A 21,510-nucleotide genomic window follows, 5' to 3' on the forward strand; every position below is an offset into this window, starting at 1 on the left:
CAGGTTGCAACAGAGATACAGACAGACAGAAACAGACACAGAAAGGCATAGAAGTGGACGTCCTTTGGCCACATCCCACACTGATGACAGCTTCATTGTGAACAGTGCCCTGCGGAACCGGAAGATGAATGCCACTCAACTCCAGGCACATTTAAGGGAGGTGAGAGGCACCCAACTGTCACGTCAGACCATTCGAAACAGTTTACATCAGCGTGGTCTGCGTACTAGACGACCTGTCATTGAAATTAGGCCTGTGTTGTTCATGCAGGGGCACAATGACTGGATTAATGATGTTATTCAGGTAGTATGGGCTTGTCACTGTACCATTCACAAAGTGTAGGGCAGTTTTGTATTGACTAGACACATCTGCCCACACTGTAACACCACCACCACCAAAGGCTCGTCTGGTGACAACAGTGGCTGATGCATAGCGCCCTCCTTGACGTCTCCAACATCGTTGGCGGCCATCATTTCTGCTCAATATGAATCGACTTTCATCAGAGAACGGCACTGAGGCCCACTGGTCCCTCATCCAGCGTAAATGCTCCCTGGCCCATGCAAGATGATGATGCCTGTGCCTGGTGGTGTGGTCAAGCACCCTTGCAGGTCGTCTAGCACGCAGACCACGCTGATGTAAACTGCTTCGAATGGTCTGACCTGACACTTGGGTGCCTCTCACCTCCCTTAAATGTGCCTGGAGTTGAGTGGCATTCATCTTCCGGTTCCGCAGGGCACTGTTCACAATGAAGCTGTCATCAGTGTGGGATGTGGCCAAAGGACGTCCACTTCTATGCCTTTCTGTGTCTGTTTCTGTCTGTCTGGCGGTTGACAGGAATTAAATAGAACGAGAGTTACGTATGTGATTACGGTTCTATGAATTCTTCGATGACCGCCAGAGTTCTGGGTCCCATTTGATTATACAGGGGCGGCACTTGGGCAATAGGGGTCACATGTGACTTTGTTTATAGAAAATCCTCGACTGCACATGCGGTGAAACCCAGTGTGAAACACTGCCTGAATCCAGAATTCATAGAACCCTAGTTACATATGTAACTCTCATTTAAGAAGCCAAACCTCTCTTGGGTCTAGGAAATGGGCCCGGGATGAGCGTGGCTGTATAAAATTTAGGAGTGGCGCCATGAGGGAGGCTAGGAGGAAAAACATTTTCTATTTTAACTCATCCCTCCTGCCTTACTACTCTTTTCTCAAGCATACACACTTTCCATTTCATATCCTTGATTTCTGCACACGCAAAATTAACAGTCTTTTTTAATCCCTCAATTTTCAGTCCATTTGTTCTGCCCCTGGTCTCAAGTTTTTCAGACCTATTTATTAGTGCAGAAAGACAAGCAATTGTCACTTGGGTTGGCTTGCTAGTAGCTGCTGTATGTATCACCTTCTTCAGAGCTGGGAGTTTACTTGGAGTGACAGGCAGTGGTGGACACTCATCCATTTCATCTTCTAGTACAGAAGAGTCCTGGAGGCAGTGGTATAATCATGACAGCTAGCTACTAGTACATTACAACATTAGCTTCTTCTAGCTTAGTTCTGGCGCCTTCAGAAACTCTTTTTCTTTCATGTTGTTTGGCATTTTACCACTTTTTTGTTTGTTGTATATGGTTTTTGTGGTAAAATAAATGAAGACTGGCAAATAAAGAATTCAAGTCTTTATTATTTTTAGAAGTTATATTTGCAGAGCTCGGTAGAAAGAGTGCACTCACATCTTGGCATCCCTCAAATGACCGACTTATGCAAAAGTACCCCGAACAGTCTGAACTTGGCAAGTCAGCCTTTTGTTTTAATTCCCCTAGCTTCTTGGAATGATCTTTAACACAAAGAAAAAAAAAACAATCCTCTTCAACTTATTGACAATGTAAAACCATGATCACAAACCTCCCTGCCTCAATCTTTAACTGTGATAATTGATTTAATCTTGTGATTTGTCTGTATTTTATTGATTTTATTTATTTCTGCCAAATGTAATCTCGGCATCAGTGAAAAAAAAAAGGCTACCCTCAATTGTATTCCTGAGAATTGAATGAATACATTAATGAATGAATTGAAGGCGGATAAGTGTTAAATACCTGATGCCTGCTAAATGCCTCCCATTGGCAAGGCAGATATAGACACCTGAAACAAGGAACCCAAGTTCCTAAACTTATGCTATTTAGATATTGGGTTCATACTGTTTTTGCAGTTTCACTTATGCCAAGTTCAGTCTACGTGATTCCCAGAGCCCCAGATCGCACCCCCAAAATATAACCGAGCCTCCTACATGTTTCACAATAGGTATGGTGTTCTCTTTGAAAGCTTCATTTTTTTCATCTGTGAACATAGAGCCAATGTGACTTGCCAGAGAGCTCCAGTTTGGATCAATCTGTCCGAAGGACATTCTCCCAGAAGCACTGTGGCTTGTCAATATGCATTTTAGCAAATGCCAGTCTGGCTTTATGTTTTCTTTCAAAAGTGGAGTCCTCCTGGGTCTTCTTCCATGGAGCCCACTGTCACTCAAAAAGCGATGGATGGTGCAATCATACACTGATGTACCTTGACCTTTGAGTTCAGCTTGTACCTCTTTGGAAGTTGTCCTTGGCTCTTTTTCTACCATTCGCACTATCCTTCTGTTCAAGCTGGGGTTGATTTTCCTCTTGTGGCCGCGTCCAGGGAGGTTGGCTACAGTCTCATGGACCTTAAACTTCTTAATAATATTTGAAACTGCAATCACAGGAACATCAAGCTGCTTGGTGATGGTCTTATAGCGTAAACGTTTAACATGCTTGTCTATAATTCAGTCCATGTTCAGTGTGGTGCACATGATGATATCAAACAGCAGAGTGACTACTTTTCTCCATTAAAATAGGGTGAATGACTGATTATAAGATTGAAGACGTGATGACAATTAAAGACAACAGTTAGTTTGAAATATCACTACAATCCAATCATTTATTATCTTTTCTAAGGGATACCAACAAATCTGTCCAGCCCATTTTAGAATATAATTGATCTCTTTAGCAATAATTTATCTATTTTGACAGTATATTTGCTTAACTCTATGACATACTTAAGGTATGTGAAGGTATAGATGGTAAGGTATACATGAGAAAATTGCTTTTAATTTAATCACTTTTCAGGAGGAATAACGCATTGTTTCAATGAGCGGTAAGGGTACCAACAAATTTGTCCACGTCTGTAAGTGCACATGATTGGTCCAGATGTAAGTCCACGGTCCCTTGCCCCCGGCGCACTGAGGACAGCCAGCCCGGTCAAGTCACATCGCTCTGGGTGCGGAACAGCTCACATACACTCAGCGGTAATAAAAAATAACCAATTAAAATAAAAAAAACTATAAAAATATTATTTTTATTGTAGATTATCTATTTCATTTTATTCTCTGAACGGAACTTACTTTTAAATAATATTTGTAATGTAATATGAGTGAAGATTCAGCAGCTGGATTGCTTATTTCTCGGCTCAAATTTTTTCAGAAACAGATCTCTTAGTTGACTGATAAGGTGAAATAAGTGAAAGTTAGAGAAAATACAACATGGTACAGGGAACTCACGCAAAACCACATTGGCTGACGTCACTTCAGAGTTCCAGTGCGGTGCAGAAAAAAAGCCCTTGACAGTCCCTAGTTCTCAGGGGACCTTCCCAGTTCCTAGTTCCCCTCATAGAGTCCCCAGAACAATTCAGTGTGAAAACATCTATGAGCACCAATGAGAGCAGACAGGGGTGTGTGTGGCAAAAAAAGTTTATGTACATGTACTTCTATCTATTGAGTTATTTTGACATCCTTCCCTTGAAAGTCCTGATAAACAACAATATTATCGTATAAATATCCTCTGGAGAACATTCATACCATGTAAAATACACTCTCTGCCAATGCTTTGGGTTTCTGGTATTTTTGAGCATTTTATTTGATCATCTCACATTTGTGTACACACACACAAACACACCTCCATCTGTCTCTCCCTCTATACTGCTCTCGTCTTTCTCCACTCCTCTCTTCTGTCGCTCCTATTCCTGACGTATGACACGCAGAGCAGAAGGAGCAGAGAGGAGGGAGAACATCGATAAAAAAAAAAAAAGATAATAATAAAATAAAAATTCTTGATTGAAATGCCAATACTACATTTTAGCACCAGCAAGAGGTACATGTACAACAGCCCTCAATAGGGACGTGCTGCGGTGATATTTCACTGGCCGGCTGACGACTAATTTATTGTTTGACCAGGTGAAGTCACAGAAAGATGGAGGACACGGAAACACATCACCAGAGGAGGATGATGGGTAGAGAAAACGAATTCAAATGCAGGCATCAGTTTTGCCTTTTATTTGTGCATTTTGATTTGCCTGTTTCCTTATTACCCTTGTATACTTTTGCGTTTCCTTGAAATCTGTGAAGAATTTACAGCCCTGGGGGAAACCAAACAAATCATGATGACGTTCTTCATTTTCTTCATTTAGAGACTAGCTGTGTGAGACTGTTGGAATTCAGTGACTCACTCAAGGAGCCTTGGGCAGTACAGATGGCTAGGCTGCGAGTCAATAGTTGTGAGCTTTGTGGTCATGAAGAGAGTTCATAATGCTGAAATACTGAAAATGGAATTGCCTAAATGGGAAGGTGTGTGGCCCGAAGACAAAATGATCCTCGACAGTCTGAGGAAGGCCGGTGATTTCTTCAAGCAACTTGCATTTCTGAATTCAAGGCTTCTGTCTGATCAGTTGACGAAGTGTCTGCGTAGTCACAGTGTGAATTACTTTCTCCAGCAGAGGAGTATCTGATTCTGCCTGAAGAATAATTAAAGAAAAACGGTGTCAACCCCCCCCGGTTCCCAGAACCAAACTTTTCACTGTGTGGAATGGGAGAAGAAGAGTTGATAGGCTGCGATTTCTGCTTGCCAAGCGGGTTACGATATGAGCCGGCTCTGAGAGCTTGTTTTCACATTTGATCGACTCAGTCATCCGAATCATTAGAGTGCAGAGCTTCTTTTCCCTGTCTTTTTAAGAAATGAGAAGGAAACCTGCTTTGACAGCACTCCGACGCGAATGGAACCCAGCTCCCCCTTTGATAGATTATTCAGAGAGGAGGCGAGGGGAAGCATCTGTAGATTTGTGACAATGCACCAGCAAACGCACGCAAACTGGGAGAAAAGATCAGATGAGGAGCGGCGAAGAGCCAGAAATGAGAAAGAAGAAAGAAAGGAGGGGAAGTAGGTGTACGCAAAGGCACGGCAGAAATGTGGAAATTGCATTGTGCCCACGGGATCAAACCACCATCCTCCATCCTGGAGGAAGGGGGATCAGGAGGTGTGATGGAGATGGCGACTGAGTGAAAAGCAAAGTGCAAGATGAGGAAATGAAATGTTTAAAAGCGTGGAGAGAGCTGAAGCAGTCCGAGATGGAAGTGAAGAACAGAGAGATCAAGTGTACAGAACAATAACTGAGTGAACAGCTGTCGTGCAGCAACGAGAGCTTTTTTGTAATAAATAATTAGAATCTTCTCAGACTATATTACACCTTTGCTATGAATCTGGCCGTGAGGGACACCCAGTGACGGATTGGCCATCTGGTATTTGGGCAAATGCCAGAAGGGCCGTCCTACTATGGGCCAGCTCGGCCCAGACTGTGTGGTCACTTGGCATGTCAGCCGGGCCCATAACATGTGATTAACATAGTAATTAGTTTGAGCGCTAATATGTTGTCACCTTTAAAGCATTAACATATCTTCAACCAGCGCACTCATTTAGATATATACCACCAAAGTCACATAGGAAATACGGTCATGGTTAGTAGTAAATTGACAACAATTTCAGTCATGACTCAAATAAAATCATTAAATTAATTAACAAATTTTACAGAAGGTATTGGAGGCAGATGGTCTGCTGTGGCAACCCCTAACGGGAGCAGCCGAAAGAAGAAGAATTAACACATTTTGAAATGTGTTGCATGAGTAGTTGTTTTATTTGCGAGCTCATGTTACAACATGCAGATATACGAGTGAATCGCCTCCAAATGTATGACAGGTAATACATGCTGCTTCATCAACAATCACTTGTCAACAGTTTGACTCTTCCCGTCACTGTCACAAATGCTCATTCTCCAAACTCAAACGAATTAAAAACGATCTGAGGAGCACAATGGGACAGGATAGACTGAGTGGATTGTCCATGTTACCAGTTGAAAATGACCGGTCGAAGAAGTTTGACATAGCGTTTATTGTGGGTGACGTCATGGAGCGCACGACTCGCAGAGCGGCCTTCAAATCGTGGTGAATTCTTGATGAACTGATCGGCTGCCTTACCAAATTTTCTAAACCTTCTAGCTATTGATAATTTACAGTAGGTGGCCTACCTGCCCTTGATGCTCATTAGTCGAAGCGGGTTCCAAAATAACCCGATCGCTGTCACAGTGGTCACAACCTGTCAGGGGTGCTGTGTGTGCGCGCTGTCGTAGACGATTTGTGCTGTGCAGGCACACATTGTAGTGTTATTTTGAAAGCAGCTTTCCTTTACATAAATAAAAGACAGTTCCACCATGATGGAGGGTTAGATGCAGGAAAGACACAAATTGGTGCATAAAAATTCACCAGAATGCAGGAAATGAAGTGTTTCACACTCAAAATCTCCTCACCTACGCCGCTGTTGACATACAAATCATCCTCTGTTGACGCGCAAGTTGATCTGGGCATAGGGGCTAATCGAACCATATAGAACATATGTGTCAAACTCAAGGTCCACGGGCCACATCCGGCCCGGCTTACAATTCTATCCGGCCCGTGAGATCATTTTATATAGAGCTATTAAAAATGCCTGGCGATATGAAGCTCTGATAACACACAAACTACAGATCCCACAATGCAGCGCTTCAACCGCCTTGCGGAACGCTAGGCTGGGAACATTCCCGCGTCAATCAAGTCAAGCTTCTGTTGTTGTATACAATCATATTGCAAAGTTATTGCGAAGCTAGCCCCTCAGAATGGCAAAGAGAAAAGTTGATTCTGAAAACAGAGCCTTTCAAAACCGATGGGAGGCTGAGTATATGTTTACTGACATTGCCGGTAAACCCGGGTGTCTTATTTGTGGAGCAAATGTGGCTGTAATTAAGGAATTTATTCTAAGGCGGCACTACGAGACGAAACATCAGGATACGCTGAAAAACCTGAATGCAAAGCAGAAGATACAGAAAGCGGGAGAGTTAAAGAAGAATCTGACATTTCAGCAGACATTTTTCACCAGAGCAAAATCACAAAGTGAAGCTGATGTGAAAGTTTTTTGTGGCAGAGGGGAGATAGCCAAATCAGGCCGGCCATTTACCGAGGGAGAGTTTCTGAAGAGCTGCATGATGAAGGTCTGCGACGTCTTGTGTCCAGACAAAAAGCATATGTTGGCAAATGAAAGCCTGAGTAGAAATACGGTTGCTGATCAGGTTTGTGAGATGGCCACTGATTTGAGAACACAGTTGAGTGAAAGAAGCAAAGACTATATTGCATACTCTCTTGCTTTGCATGAAAGTACTGACATGACGGACAAGGCACAGCTAGCCATGTTCATCTGTGGAGTGGACTCCAATTTGCGCCTAACAGAGGAAATATTGGACATTAAATTGATGCATGGGACAACGACAGGAAAATATATTTTTGAAAACGTCAAAAATGTCAAAGTGGAACCATGTAACTGCCCTGGGACAAACTTATTGGACTTACAACAGATGGAGCACCGGCGATGTGCGGGGAAAAAAGTGGACTAGTGGGAAGGATGTGAGTAAAGATGCAGGAGGAGAACTGTACTGGTGAGTTAACAGCATATCACTGCATCATACACCAGAAAGCGCTGTGTGGTAAAGTCCTAAAAATGGAGCATGTAATGAGTACTGTAACGCAAACCGTAAACTTTATCCGAGCAAAAGGTTTAAATCACCGAAACTTCAATCTTTTCTGCGGGAAATAAATTCAGAGTTTGCCGACATTCCTTATCATACAGAGGTGCGTTGGCTGAGTCGGGGAAAAGTTCTCAATAGAGTTTTTGAGCTCAGCAAGGAAATCTGTCAGTTCATGGACAGTAAAGGAAAAGACTCCACAGTTTTTCGGGATGAAAAGTGGAAATGTGAGTTGGTGTTTCTGGCTGACAAAACAGCTCATCTCAATGTCTTAAACCTTCAGCTCCAGGGACGTGACCACATGATCACTGACATGTATGATGCGAGGAAGGCATTTCAAGTGAAGCTGCTCTTATGGGAGATAAACTGCTGATAAACTGAGCAAACTTGTGCACTGAGTTCGCACGTCGCTTTGGTGACTTTGAAGCACAAAAAAATAATTTCGAGCTTCTTCGCAATCCATTTGCCATCGACGTGGAAACTGTACCTGTACAGATTCAGATGGAGCTGATTGAGCTGCAGTGTAATGGGACACTAAAGGCAAAATAGGACTCTGCAGGGCCTGCACAGTTTATTTGCTCCATTCCTGAAGCAATGCCCCAGCTCCATCTACATGTGGCTCGAACCTTGTGCATGTTTGGTAGCACATATCTGTGTGAGAAGCTGTTCTCAGTGATGAAGAATAACAAAACAGCACACAGGAGTCGTCTCACTGATGAACACTTGCAGTCCATCCTGAGAATGTCCACAACACAGCACCTCACAACAAACCTAAACGAACTTGTTGCCAAAAAAAGATGCCAAGCATCCAGCTCTGACCAAATGGCATAAGAGCAAAGAAAACTGAATGTTTTGATTTGTTGTTATTTTAACTTTTCCTGGAAAGCACACATTTTATTTATATTTCCAGGGTTTTTTTTGCAGCATTTTCATATTTTGAATTTGTATAATTTTGACTGGAGATATTTTTATGGAGAGCAAAATCTTTCGGGATAGTTAAAGTTTATTTTTTATGAAATGGCATAAGAGCAAAGAAATTTGCATGTTTTGATTTGTTGTTATTTTAACATTTACTAAAAACCACAATATTTATTTATTTTTTCAGGTTTTTTTTGCAGTACGTTCATATTTATAACTTGTATAATTTTGACAGGATATATTTTTATGGAGAGCAAAATATATTTATTTAAAATTGTACTTTATTTATTATCGAATAATATTCCTGTCTGTTTTTATTCATATTTATGTTCAAAAAACATTTAGTTTTAGTGTGTTTAATAAATGTTTGTCCTGTTCGGCCCGCAACCTAAAGTGTGCTTTGAGTTTTGGCCCCCTGTCCAATTGAGTTTGACACCCCTGACTAGAAGCTGGTTACCTCCGAAGTTGCCTTCAGGATAGGTGGTGCTCCACACTGCAGTTTTATCTGGTAAATCACTATCTAAAGTTTTTTAATTTGACATTTGGGGTGGTTGGTGTTGCGTTTGAAAATACGGCCTCTGTGTTGCAAATGCCAGGGCCGTATTTTGATCCCAGTCCATCACTGGCGACACCTGCTGTACCGTAACAAAAAAATAGGTAAAGCCTATTTTTTGATCGCCCCCCCCCAAGGAACATAACAACAACCTTCACACCCCTTGTCGAGGAATCCCACAAAACATGCAAAAGACTGTCACTCGCACACTGCCTCAACTTGCAATAAAAAAATTTTTTGTTAAGGGGGACCTACTATGCTTCTCCTTACACACACACACACACACACACACACACACACACACACACACACACACACACACACACACACACACACACACACACACACACACACACACACACACACACACAAATATACTGGGGGGCGGGCCTTATGATGGGTGCCCGAGTGGCCCAATCACTACCTGTCAAGGCCAAGTTGAGAGTTGGTTGGTGTAAAGGAGCTTTCGGCTTTATTCAGTGGAGCTGTCTGGAGGCATAGAAAGAGACACAAGCGAAAGAGACACCGCTGCAAAACTCTAAGTTAATAACCTAGAACTCTTAAGTATATTTGCTCTAAAACCATCCCTAATGCTCAGAATATCTGAAAAGATTGAATGGATCCCAGTCAGTCGTGGTGAAGGTCCCCAGAGGTGTTTAAAAAAAAAAAAAAAAAAAAAGGACTGTCTCTGCACTCACCAGGCGCTTGCGTTTCTCGGGGATTGCGCTGACGTCCACAGGTTCTCTCTCGATGGCATTGACAAAGCGAGCCTCGGCCACGGCGATGGCACAGATGACGTGGACCCACCTGGCGAGAGGGTGGAGCAGCAGAGCAGTCAAGACTGAATCCCAGGAGGAAAACACACAACACTGACTGGTGTAGCTCAATTATTTTATGTACAAATTGATGCGCCGTAAAGAGCACACATATTCATTTAGCAACCTTGAATGTGTTGGCACAGAGCTGCTTAGGGACTTCTTACATTGAAATGAGAAAAGACCTCAACCTTTGCTCCAAAGTCATGATTCCTCTCTCGTCACCGTAAGACACAGTACTTGTCTGAAGACAAGACTTAATGTGAGGGATGAGCTCCATATACAGTAGATCTGAATGAGAGCGCTTAAAGGAGGGTTGGATTTAGTGAAATTCAGTGGAAACAATCCACAAACGGTAATCTGGGTAATCAGGACATTGATGTCGGAATGGTGGAGGCGGTCCACTGCGCTCCATACACTCCATTTAATCTGCGCAAACAGCAGATATTCAAGACGTTTCATGACGGCAGGTGTTGAAGCCACAGGTTTGACATCAATAGGTACAGTTGGGTTGTTCTTTGAAGGCACAGTGGACATGATGGATGACTTCCAATGGGCTAGCACTGTGATCGCTCATATTATCTGGACCAAAAGCCTTATTCAATTTCCCATTTTTACAGCTGTCAGCATATAAAGGCTGTTGACAGTCTCAGCAGACCACCTGTAGTACGTCAATCATTCTGCCTTGATGAAACCATCTGGGGTGGCATCCTGAGAGGACATTATCTACAGCAATTATAAAAGTTGGTGAAGTTTCAATGAGAGACAGGTCACCGTTACAGCTAGAACAGAACAGGATAGAAGAGCATTTTGTCACTGCTTTTCAAGAAGTGACATTTTGTACTAGCCATCAATCAATAAAAGGTTTTTTACCTAAAAAGCTATGAATTTTAAGCTAAAAATGTCTTATCTGACAAATGATTAGCATTTAAAAGCAAAAATTCTAATTTTGCATAATTTCTTAATGTACACGACTGAATCAACAGCGGGAATACGGTGTTCATAGCAGTAAACATTTTGTGTGCAATACTTCAATGTTTTGTGCTATTGGAAAACAGATAAGAACCTTTTTCCTGAGACAGCGCCATTCAGAACAGACAGATCTCAGAGGTAGAGCTGGTCGTCTAGTAATCTAAACGTTGCTGGTTCGATCCCAGGCTCCTCCTGCTAGCATGCTGTAGTGTCCTTGAGCAAGACACTTAACCCCTAATTGCTCCTGATGGCTGCGTCCGTCGGTGTTTGAATAATTGTAAGTCGCTTTTGATAAAAGCGTCTGCTAAATGTAATGTAATGTAATCTCAGTAGGGGCATCACGATTCGACTTTAGATTATAAGGTCACAATTCGATTTTCGATTTAAACATATGTATTAATTTTTCAGCACGGGCTATGCCACAGTCCCTTTCACACATAGTTCCTGGTAAATTACTAGGATAAACTTTCTGGCACCCCTAGTGATTTTCACTATTCACACATGCAGCTACATTCATGAAAATTTAAGTCTTGCGCCTTTTCACATATGCCATGATAATGCCGGACAAGATGTGGCAAGGGACAGTCAAGTAGAAGTCAACCGATAAAATACCGGTCCACACCCCCCACGCTGAGCAATAGTGCATGTACATGCACGCATGCGTGCACAAAGAGGGTGTATGTGGACGTAGCATGCCTTGGTGCCAGCTGTGGCCAATTGGGCTGACTAGCCAGTCACAGCAGCTGGGAAGGGTTCTTATATGTCTGTTTGTCTTACAGTGAGGAGAGCCACGGCAGAGAATGTGCGGGAACGCTTATGAAAAATCGAAGTCTGAGCCCATCTTTAAAGTTCTCAGTTTTTGTTGACTGCTCCGCACGTAAGTGTTTTTCTTTGACTGGAACTGATATTGATAAAACCCGCCGTGCCGGCGCCTCTTCACCGCTACCTCCGTGTCACAGCGTCCTTGTAAGAATCTGGGTAGCGAACCCGCTTATGGCAGTTACGCCACCCAAGTGGCGTGTTCAGGGCCCTCTGGCACAGACACACAGACGACGGGGGGTTGTTAACACCAGTTTATTGTAGAGATGGGGGGTCGGTGGAATTAACCAGGAGCAGATGGAACATGTCATGACAGGGCTCCTATGCTGACTGAGTGTGTGGATGGGGTTTTTAAACCTGCCGCTCGTTAGCCTAACCAAAGAGCGTCAGGTGTGACTGCTCGAGCCATCCCATCCACCACATACCCCCAACACCAAACTGAGGACAGGAAGAATTCCTCAGCAGAGAACAAAAAATAAATAAAATGTTTGAAACCCTGTGTCTCTGACACAGGGTTGCTATACCTAAAACTACAGACTCTGACCCAGGGTTCCTATACCTTAAATCATAAAAACATCGGACTCTGAAACAGGGTTCCCATACCTTATACAAACAAATGTCCAAAAGAAACTTAACAGGTCCCCTTCCAGAGGACCTGGGTTCCCCGGAGCAGCACGGTCGACCGGCCTCCTTCCACCAGGGCGACGACAGATTGCCCCCTCCTCCCGTCCGGAGTGTGGGGGCCTCGGGCTGCTGCACTTGCTAGTGACGGCGTGGCCGGACTTGGCTGCTGCGGGGGCTGCTTGAAGGGGTGGCCTGGCTGCTGGACTGCTGGTTGGTCCCAGCGATGGCTGCAGGGCGGAGAAGCTAGCCGCCAGCAATACCTGTGGTAGTTGCTGCGCTGCTCCTCCGCCAGACCCCCTAGGTGCTGCTGCTGCCAGTTGGGAGAGGGTTGGTGCTGGGGCCGCCCATGAAACACTGGTGGCTCCAGGGCGTATTCAGGCGGCCCTTCTGTGTCCCTTCCCCATGCCGGAGCCCCACATTGGGCACCACTGTGGCAGTTTCGCCACCACACAAGTGGCATTTTCAAGAGCCCTCCGGCACAGAGACACAGACGACGGGGGGGCTGTTAACCCCAGTTTATTGTAGAGATGAGGATAGGTGGAATTAGCCAGGAGCAGATTGAACATGTCATGACAGGGCCCCTATCTTGAGTGTGTGTGTCCACCACACTGCTACACAGACATTCTTTTGGGGGACGTTTTTATCCGCCAGGAAAAATCTGAGAATTGAAACGATGTAAGTGCCGTTTACTGTGTTCAGAAACTGGAACTGAGAGGGAGCAAGAGCGGGAGAGAGGGAGAAAGGGGAGGTGAGAGGGGACGGAGGCTCTTCCCCTCTCCGCTCAGAGCTATGATATGCGCGAGGTTCTAGATTCATGAGGAATTCCTCATGAATATATCTTCCCCAGCTAAAAAAAAATAAATAAAGCATGTGGTAAATGATAAAAAGGGCACTGTGCCTTACTCCGTATTGTTCCAAAAAAACCTGTGCGTTCCCACTGTCGGGACGCACGTCTCCTTTTTGCTTTCCATTGTTATGGGACTTAATTTCGTAAAAACTGGATAGTTTTGTGTCAATACTTCACTTGTAAATAATAAATCCTGCACTTCTGGAACGGGCATTACATTTTGTTGTATGCAAACGCGCAAACCCCACCGTGCGAGCACACGCTGCCGATAAAATTGCATATCGCCGATTGCTCCCCCCCAGCGATCGGCGTTTGGAATTTTGCACTATCATGATTTTTTAGTTTCTGTACTCATACACATTCTGTACTGAAAGTGTACCTTTGTCTTTATTACCCTCTGGGCATAAAAAATGGAACTTATTCAGTGGAAGAACATGTACTACTAACCTGTCGTCCACAGTGGTCTTTAGGGCTCCGCCCCTCAGGTTACAGAGGCAACACTCCTGGAAATCAGACAGGGGTTTAGTGGGAAGTGAAAGGGATTAGGAGAACATGAGTTTATACATCACAGGCTTTAGACCCCTTATCCCAGTAAACCTGATCCAGGACTTTCTCTGCAACAATCAATTTTTTAACTGGATTTCAGGAGTTTGTCCGACGCCACGACAGAACATCGAGGAAATAGGAATAACAGGAGGAAAACTAAAATCACTGTAACCTGAAGATAATCCTTTACATAAATGCCAAAATCTAATTTTATTCAAGTACAACCTACACCTCCACATATAACAGATAATGTTGACCTTTAGTGTCATGGTGAACACTGGAACTCACCACCGTCCAGGCGTGTGAGGCACACCGCGAGCACGTCCAAGAGCCTTGGATGGAGTCTGGCTTCACACCATAACAGCCTGAAAGAGGGAAAAGACAAATCCAACGGAGTTACACCACTCTTGGATAGGGATTTGGACTCGCAAATGAGCACAACACAGAAGTACAACTCAGGAGCCAAAAGAGCTGGTACTACTGCAGAATACTACACAAGCGCAAGCTGTACATTTACAGTGTATTTTCTTTCAGTTAAAATATTGGGCAATGGGCAGGGATTGGACAAGCATTGGGCAGGCACTCCACCCCCCCCCGGGGGCATTATTACCAGACATTTTGACCAGCAACTTTATAATTTATCGTTATTTTTTTTTTTTCATTTTACCAGGCCAAAAAAGGGTAATTACCTGAGGAAAGGAAGTGACATAGTGCCGTAAGGCAAAACCCACTTTTCCCGCGGTTTCGTACCGAAAGACAGAAGTTACATACTGCAAGAATTGGCGTTCGGGAGGGTTGGTAGGACAGAGAGAGGTGCCATTCTCTATATTACAAGCCAGCTTACCATCAAAATCATTTTATTATGATTTGAAGCTGTTATTTTCAGGTAAAAATAAAAAAAGTGAAATAGTGATGCTTTAACAAGTCTATGAGCCATATATCTTAAACCTCTTCAAAAGTGTGACAAATAAATTTGATTTCTTTCTCAAGTGCTAGTGAATTATCATTGGATGGTTACCAGGCCTATATGCCTAAGTCAGTACTACCTTCATGCATCTAAATTATTTCATTTGGACACTATGAATGACAGAGCATGTTTTCTTCAAGGTCCTCTCATCAACAGCCAAGGGGTTTCCTTTTAGATGCTCCCGGATCAACTCTGGATGAGTAATAAACTGGAAGTACAGTGCAGCGTCATGCATCAACCAGGATATGAAACCAAAGTGTACACACACACACACACACACACACACACACACACACACACACACACACACACACACACACACACACACACACACACACACACACACACACACACACACACACACACACACACTAACAAGCTGGCCGTCCTTTAGTGCTTCACTCTGACAGAAGCCGTACGCCTTTAAAAGTCAACTAACTTTGAGAAAATAACAAGTGTGGAGAGCAGGGTAAATAGAGTGAGAAGTTTATGGTCCGCTGCGTTTGGGGGGAGACTGACGGGAAGCAGAGCGGGGTCTCGGTGCTGATTTAACCCAGTCAAGGAGAGTTAAGTACCCCCCTGAAGAGCAGGCCGACGGCAGAATTGAGAAGACTGTTTGTTTCACTGCTGCAGCGGAGTCTTCAGCTCATTCTGCATTTCAGCAATATTTCCAGGGGGTCCTCAGGATGGAGAGAATCCAAAGTCTGGCAGATTGATTTAAAAGGTGTCTGAGAGAGCGTCTCCACATCAGCCCTCCGCAGTTGCGTAACATCCAGACTCTGGGGCTTTAATATTGAAATAACCAATCACTAACTACAATGATATTTATTATTAATATTTATATGTATATATAAATATAGTATACATATCAATTATACATATATACATGCTTTCTGTTGATATATTTGGAATCACTGTCTACACACCCCATCAGACGATATTTCTGTCCCTTTTACTTCTTTTAATATTTCCTTGCAGTTTTCTTTGGGGCCTCCCTGCCAATAAGCATTTCACTGCACATTGTATTGTGCAAATAGAATGGTGCATGTGGCGCATTAAAAAAAACAACAACTTTGACTCAACCACCACTATTCCTTATGTACTTATGTATCTAGGTAAAGTTAATGGGGCAGCTCACATTAAATATACAAGAGTTATGTGCATGTGTGTTACAAGTAATAATTGTTTTGACCTTTCCAGTAAAGAAGCTGACCAAACTGTCAGTGTTTGCATATTGTCACAGCATTCCTCTTCCTCTCAGCTGACACACTGCTCTGGATCACATGAGCTTCTTCAAAAGGGAGCACTTTTTCCAGCACACATTTGTACTTGACCCAAGGAAAGATCAACCTTTGCCGCTCTTTTCGTAATGTATCCACTTTCTGTCCAGCTTGTGCTACATTGTTTTGAATAAGAAAATAAACTGAGGCCTTGATTTTATGACTCTCATACTCACTGGCATGAACCTGGAGGCAGCAGGAAGCGCAGCAGAGCAGCAGGCTGGTTCCATCGTCCCCGATGTGCGAGTTGGACGGGAGAGGTTCTGTGTTGCCGGCCCCGGCACTGAAGCACATCTCTGGGACCATGGGCCGAGTTCGGCTGCCGTGCCGGGGAATGGGCGGAGCCTCACGGTCAGCAGCCGGGAATTGCTCCTGATGGGGCTGGAGGGGAGGCAGTGTAAATAGGGAGAACCAGATCAGCATCTTGAACTAGCAAGAAATTACTTTACAAATCATTGGACGCATCCAAATTGGGATGCATAAAATACTTTTGTCTTGCAATTAATGTTTCACATTTATCGGAAAGAAGGTCAATTTGTTATTCGATTACAACTAACAAACCAAAACCAATACAACAACTATTAACTCGCACATTAACTGGGCATTCTGTGACATTCTTTAGGGGCTGGTGTATCTGGACCTACCTTTGTGTACGGACAGAATAGGGAGCAGATTGCACAATGGGGTTCTATCATTGCTACAGCAGCATTGAACGCCTTCTCCGTCAAGAAGTTGGCTGAGCGGTTCTGCCATAGGTGTTCGTCCTTCTTCATATCGCCATCTAGTGGCATTGGGGAGGACAGCTCTGCAATGGGATACACAAAAGTAGGCCTGTCAAGCTAACTACTTTTGTTGGACAATATATTGTGCCAGAAATAATTGCGATTAACGATATTATTGTAATTTTAAGACCATTTTTTGCCTCCGATATAATGATAATATAAAAGCATAATAATGCAAGTACACCCTTTCAAATAGCAATGAAAGTTTAATTATTAAGAATACTCTGACATAATAATGTAAAAAAAAAAAAAAATTTGATCCTAAATAAATAAAGCATAAATAAAATAAAACCAGACAAACACCAGTGCCATAGTGATACCAGGTGTCCAACCGAAAGACATGTTTAAAACATCACGCGCATGACTGTTTTACAGCATGAAGCTCTCGTCACCAGGCCAAGAGCTCCATTTGAAATTCATTATAGCCTGTCACTTTTCAGCGTACGTGCACCGGCGGTGTGACTGTACCTTCAGAGGCATTGCTATATGAAAGGCCATTTGAGGATTTCCAAGCTATGGATAGTATGAGATTCTCCTGGAAGAAGCCAGAGCTTTTCTCCTAGTTTTACCCATGGGATTCATGGGCAATGTATTTCAGTGCATTTCCGGGCAACTGACCAAAGAAAAAAAAAAAAAAAAAAAAAAAAGACGATTTGTTCGAACATTGGGCCATATGGACCAATGTAAAATTATGTAATATATGTGGACCATATTTTACATTACCACCACATGGACCACTGCATAGACCAATACATAACACTTATGGAACCAATACTCTCATTTCAACTCCAATCTAAGAATCCAAGAATAATACCAGTAAAACAATAGCTTATTTGTTATCTATTTCAGCTAATAATTTGACAGTTCATTTCTTGAAACTAAACTTGTTTACTTCCTATTCTGGTCTTTGTAAATAAATGTTTTTTCTGATACTTGAAGGTTGTTGGAGCTAAATTATTCCATGACAAAGGACCTGGGTTCAACTCGACCAATCAATAATCAATCCCCCTTCTTTCTAAATTAAAAGCATCATGATGGGCAGACCAATGGGTAGAGGAGATGGACAGAGATGGGTAGATGGATTCAGTTTGTAAGGCAGATATGGGATGAGGTGGAGGGAGGCTGATGGAAAGGTTTGATCATGACCTACTCATAATACACGTTATGAAGTAGAGCATTAAACCTCGGAACATAACTCCGATAGGAAATGCACCAAATTGGCATTCTATTTGTTGCATCAATTCTAACATTGGATCAAAAAAAATCTACATTAACTTGGAAGTACAGTGCATGCTGCTCTACTTCATGCAGAAGGAAGGATGTCAGAACTAATGGCAGATGGATGAATTCCATGTTCCACTGGATTCCACGAGGTCAGTTCTGGATGGATGACTTCCTCTAACGATGGCTGCAATTACGTAGGGATTCTAGGTAGAAATGGGTCGCTCTGACGAGTGTCAGCTGGACCACTTCCTCTGTCTGGCTCAGGTGTCTGTCGTGAGGTGGCTTGTATTTCAATTCAAGCAACCTTTCCTTTTGCGTGTCTTTTTAATGTGCTGCCTGCCCTTTTTAACACTATGAATTTGTTTTGTGCTTCCAACGCTTGTATTTTAAGAATGAAATTAAGAAGAATCTATTTCACTTGTTGCTCTATTACTTCATTAACCAATATTTTTATTTTAGCATCACTGAATTGAGCTTTTCCTTCCATTTCTTGTACAGGGCTGTATGTTTTCACAAATCCCATCATTCAACTGCAGCTTTTCAGCTCCACTTCACACACATAAATGTGACTACAATGCAGCTGTTCTCTGATTGCATAATTAGCTGTCGTCTGAGTAAATGTCAAACAAATTGGATATAACAAACACTACTGTCCTGTACATGTATGTAAACTTGGAATACAGACAATAAAGACAGGTTAACAAATGTCAAGAGAAACGCAATTATATATAGTTAAAAGACAGAGACAAAGACAAAGAAAACAATGTGCCACAAAATCCGACCAAAGGTCAGCCAATTGGCCACACACCTTCGTCGCTGGTCTGCTCTTGTTTGACGACAGACAAGGGGGAGCGCTTGGGGGGTTTGGTGAGGGGATGGCGTCGGCTCTTCTTCACCCCAGTGGTCATCTTCATCTTGGTATAGGACGACTGGGGACACACAGGGAATAAACAGATCTTGGTAAAGTGTTTAACATTGTCATTTAATACTAGAATGATGAAAATGTATTAACATAATTAATTTAGAGGGTTCCATCCAGAGTCGAACAAACAATATCCATGTATTTGTAATATTGATTGAAATGAACAGCTCATAGAGATCGCATTTTCTACTTTATTAATGGGTGAACTTATCGACAAACAACCGTGGATGTCCAAAGATACTAAAACCTTATGGGCGGTGTGGCTGCCAAGGGACTCACCTGGGTGGCGTCTGCTTTACAGTCCGCTGAAGGCTCAAGCTTGCATGGAACTGCAGGAATTACAGTTTTTTGTGGACTGACGGCCTTGGATCTGGCAAACTGTTCAAACACCTCCTCAAACCCAGTCATAGCATTATGGAGGACTGAGGTCTTCTTTGTTTTTTTCTGCTTCTTTGCTGCTTCTTCTGTCAAGTGTTGTATTTGGGCTGGGGGCTCTAAGGTGGAAAGGCAGAGAGGACATGAATGCAGACACTGCAAGATCCTACATGTGCAGTGCTATAGTATATATGAAAGAGTTTGTTTCAAAAAGTTTGTTCAAAAGGAAGTTCCAGCCTGGACCACCATGACATGTCTTTTAGCAAAAATTAGTCCCACCTCTCACGAAGGGAAATGGAAAAAGTTTGCCTGACAGGATAAGATTTTGCAGATGAGATATCAGTGCCATCATTGATAGCTGCAGTAGAAATCAGACTAACAACCCAGTTGACAGCCTTCCTTAATCCTTAATCCATGTGTAGCTCTCACTCCATACATGTCATCATATCCAAACAACCCCTCGTACCTTCTGTTGTTCCAGCTACTTCTTCTCCTGCTGCTCTGGCTGCGGCAGCCGCCTCGCACTCTTCTCGCTCCATGGCCTCCAGGGCCATCATAGCCTCCCTGGCTAGCCTCTCTTCCCGCTGCTGTCTGCGCTGCGCCTCCCGCTCCTCCACCTGCCGCTGGTACTCGGCGTCCAGATTGACGCCCTCTTCGGCCAGGACCTTCAGTTCCTCCACCTTTAATCGCCGGAACTGGCTCTTCTTTAGCAGTGCTCTGCGATGGAACATGAGAAACACGTAAATTATACGTTAAAAAGTGTAACTCTGTACAGTGGCTTCAGAAAGTATTCAGATCCCTACACTTTTTGCACACTTTATTTGGTTGTAAATGTAATTATTAATAAAATTAACAATTAATAAAAGCCATATTTGCTCATCAATCTACACTGAACCCACAAGTGAAAACATGTTTTTGAAAATGTTGCAAATTTATTAAAATTCAAAAAATGAAATCTCTCATTTACATAAGTGTTCAGACCCTTTGCTGTGGCACTTCAAATTGTGGTTAGGTGCATCCTGTTTGCTTAAATTATCCTTGAAATATGTCTAGAACTTCATTGGAGTCCACCTGTGGCAAACTGAATTTATTGGACATAGTTTAGAAAGGCACACACCTGTGGATATAAGGTCCCACAATTTATACAGCATGTCAGGACAAAAACCAAGCCATGAAGTCCAAGGAACTCTGTGCAGACCTCCGTGATAAAATTGTGGCGAGGCATAGATCAGGGCAAGTGTATAAAACCACTTTGAAAGTTTTGAGCTTCTTTCCCAGGAGCACAGGGGTCTCAATAAATCCCCTTTCGCACATGCAGCCTTTCCCACCAATGTTCCAGAACTGTTCCTGCATGGGGTCATGTGTGAATGGGAGCAGGGATCATAATTTTGGGAAATCTGTTCTGGCAATTTCCCACTTCAAGACCTAGTATAATTTCTGATAAAATGCCGGGGAGGCTGTGTTGTGAATGTAAGCATTGCTGGAAGAAGCACGTTAAGTAGGTGTGGAGCTGAACCCCAATACAGTATGGGCAAAGGACTAATAGTGGGTTTCAGAAATATTTATTTCGTACGAATATTTCAAAGAAAATTTTGGGCGGTTTTCAGGGGGGGGGACATTCGGGAAAAATGGCGAGTCCTATCTGAACTCCGGAGCTGGGCTGCAAAGAGGAGACACTAAAACACGTCCTGTCTCTACAAAGGTGATAGTGGCGCCGCCCCTTGCAGTCGCCTGCACCGGCACTCCGGTCGACTTGGCACATTTTAGTATTTTTTTCCGTTTTTTTTAAATCATAATTTCCACCAAAAAATCATTGGCAGTTATCTCTTATGGCCGCGATGCACTCGTGGATATAAAAACTATGAAAGTATGTATATGTATGTGACGAATAAACCTCTTGAATCTTGAACTTCCCTAAAAGAACAACTTTGAGACTTTTTATCCATGGAACTAGAGTGGCCACCAGAAAGGTTACGCGCGAACACTCT

At 43.1% G+C, this 21,510-nt stretch overlaps 1 protein-coding gene across 1 annotated transcript in view; it reads right to left on the reverse strand.

The window, feature by feature from the left end:
* Nucleotides 1–21,510, reverse strand: part of kdm4b (lysine (K)-specific demethylase 4B) — a 90,273-nt gene that overhangs the window by 15,810 nt on the left and 52,953 nt on the right. The window contains exons 10-17 of the mRNA XM_079998640.1: nucleotides 19,989–20,239; nucleotides 19,427–19,641; nucleotides 19,034–19,154; nucleotides 16,864–17,024; nucleotides 16,396–16,600; nucleotides 14,261–14,337; nucleotides 13,874–13,929; nucleotides 10,048–10,156 (exon numbers count right to left, since the gene is read on the reverse strand). Coding sequence (XP_079854766.1) covers nucleotides 10,048–10,156; nucleotides 13,874–13,929; nucleotides 14,261–14,337; nucleotides 16,396–16,600; nucleotides 16,864–17,024; nucleotides 19,034–19,154; nucleotides 19,427–19,641; nucleotides 19,989–20,239 — 1,195 coding nt within the window. The remainder of the gene's footprint in view (nucleotides 1–10,047; nucleotides 10,157–13,873; nucleotides 13,930–14,260; nucleotides 14,338–16,395; nucleotides 16,601–16,863; nucleotides 17,025–19,033; nucleotides 19,155–19,426; nucleotides 19,642–19,988; nucleotides 20,240–21,510) is intronic.

This window comes from Zeus faber (assembly GCF_960531495.2).
Source record: "Zeus faber genome assembly, chromosome: 1".
NCBI classification, from domain to species: domain Eukaryota; kingdom Metazoa; phylum Chordata; class Actinopteri; order Zeiformes; family Zeidae; genus Zeus; species Zeus faber.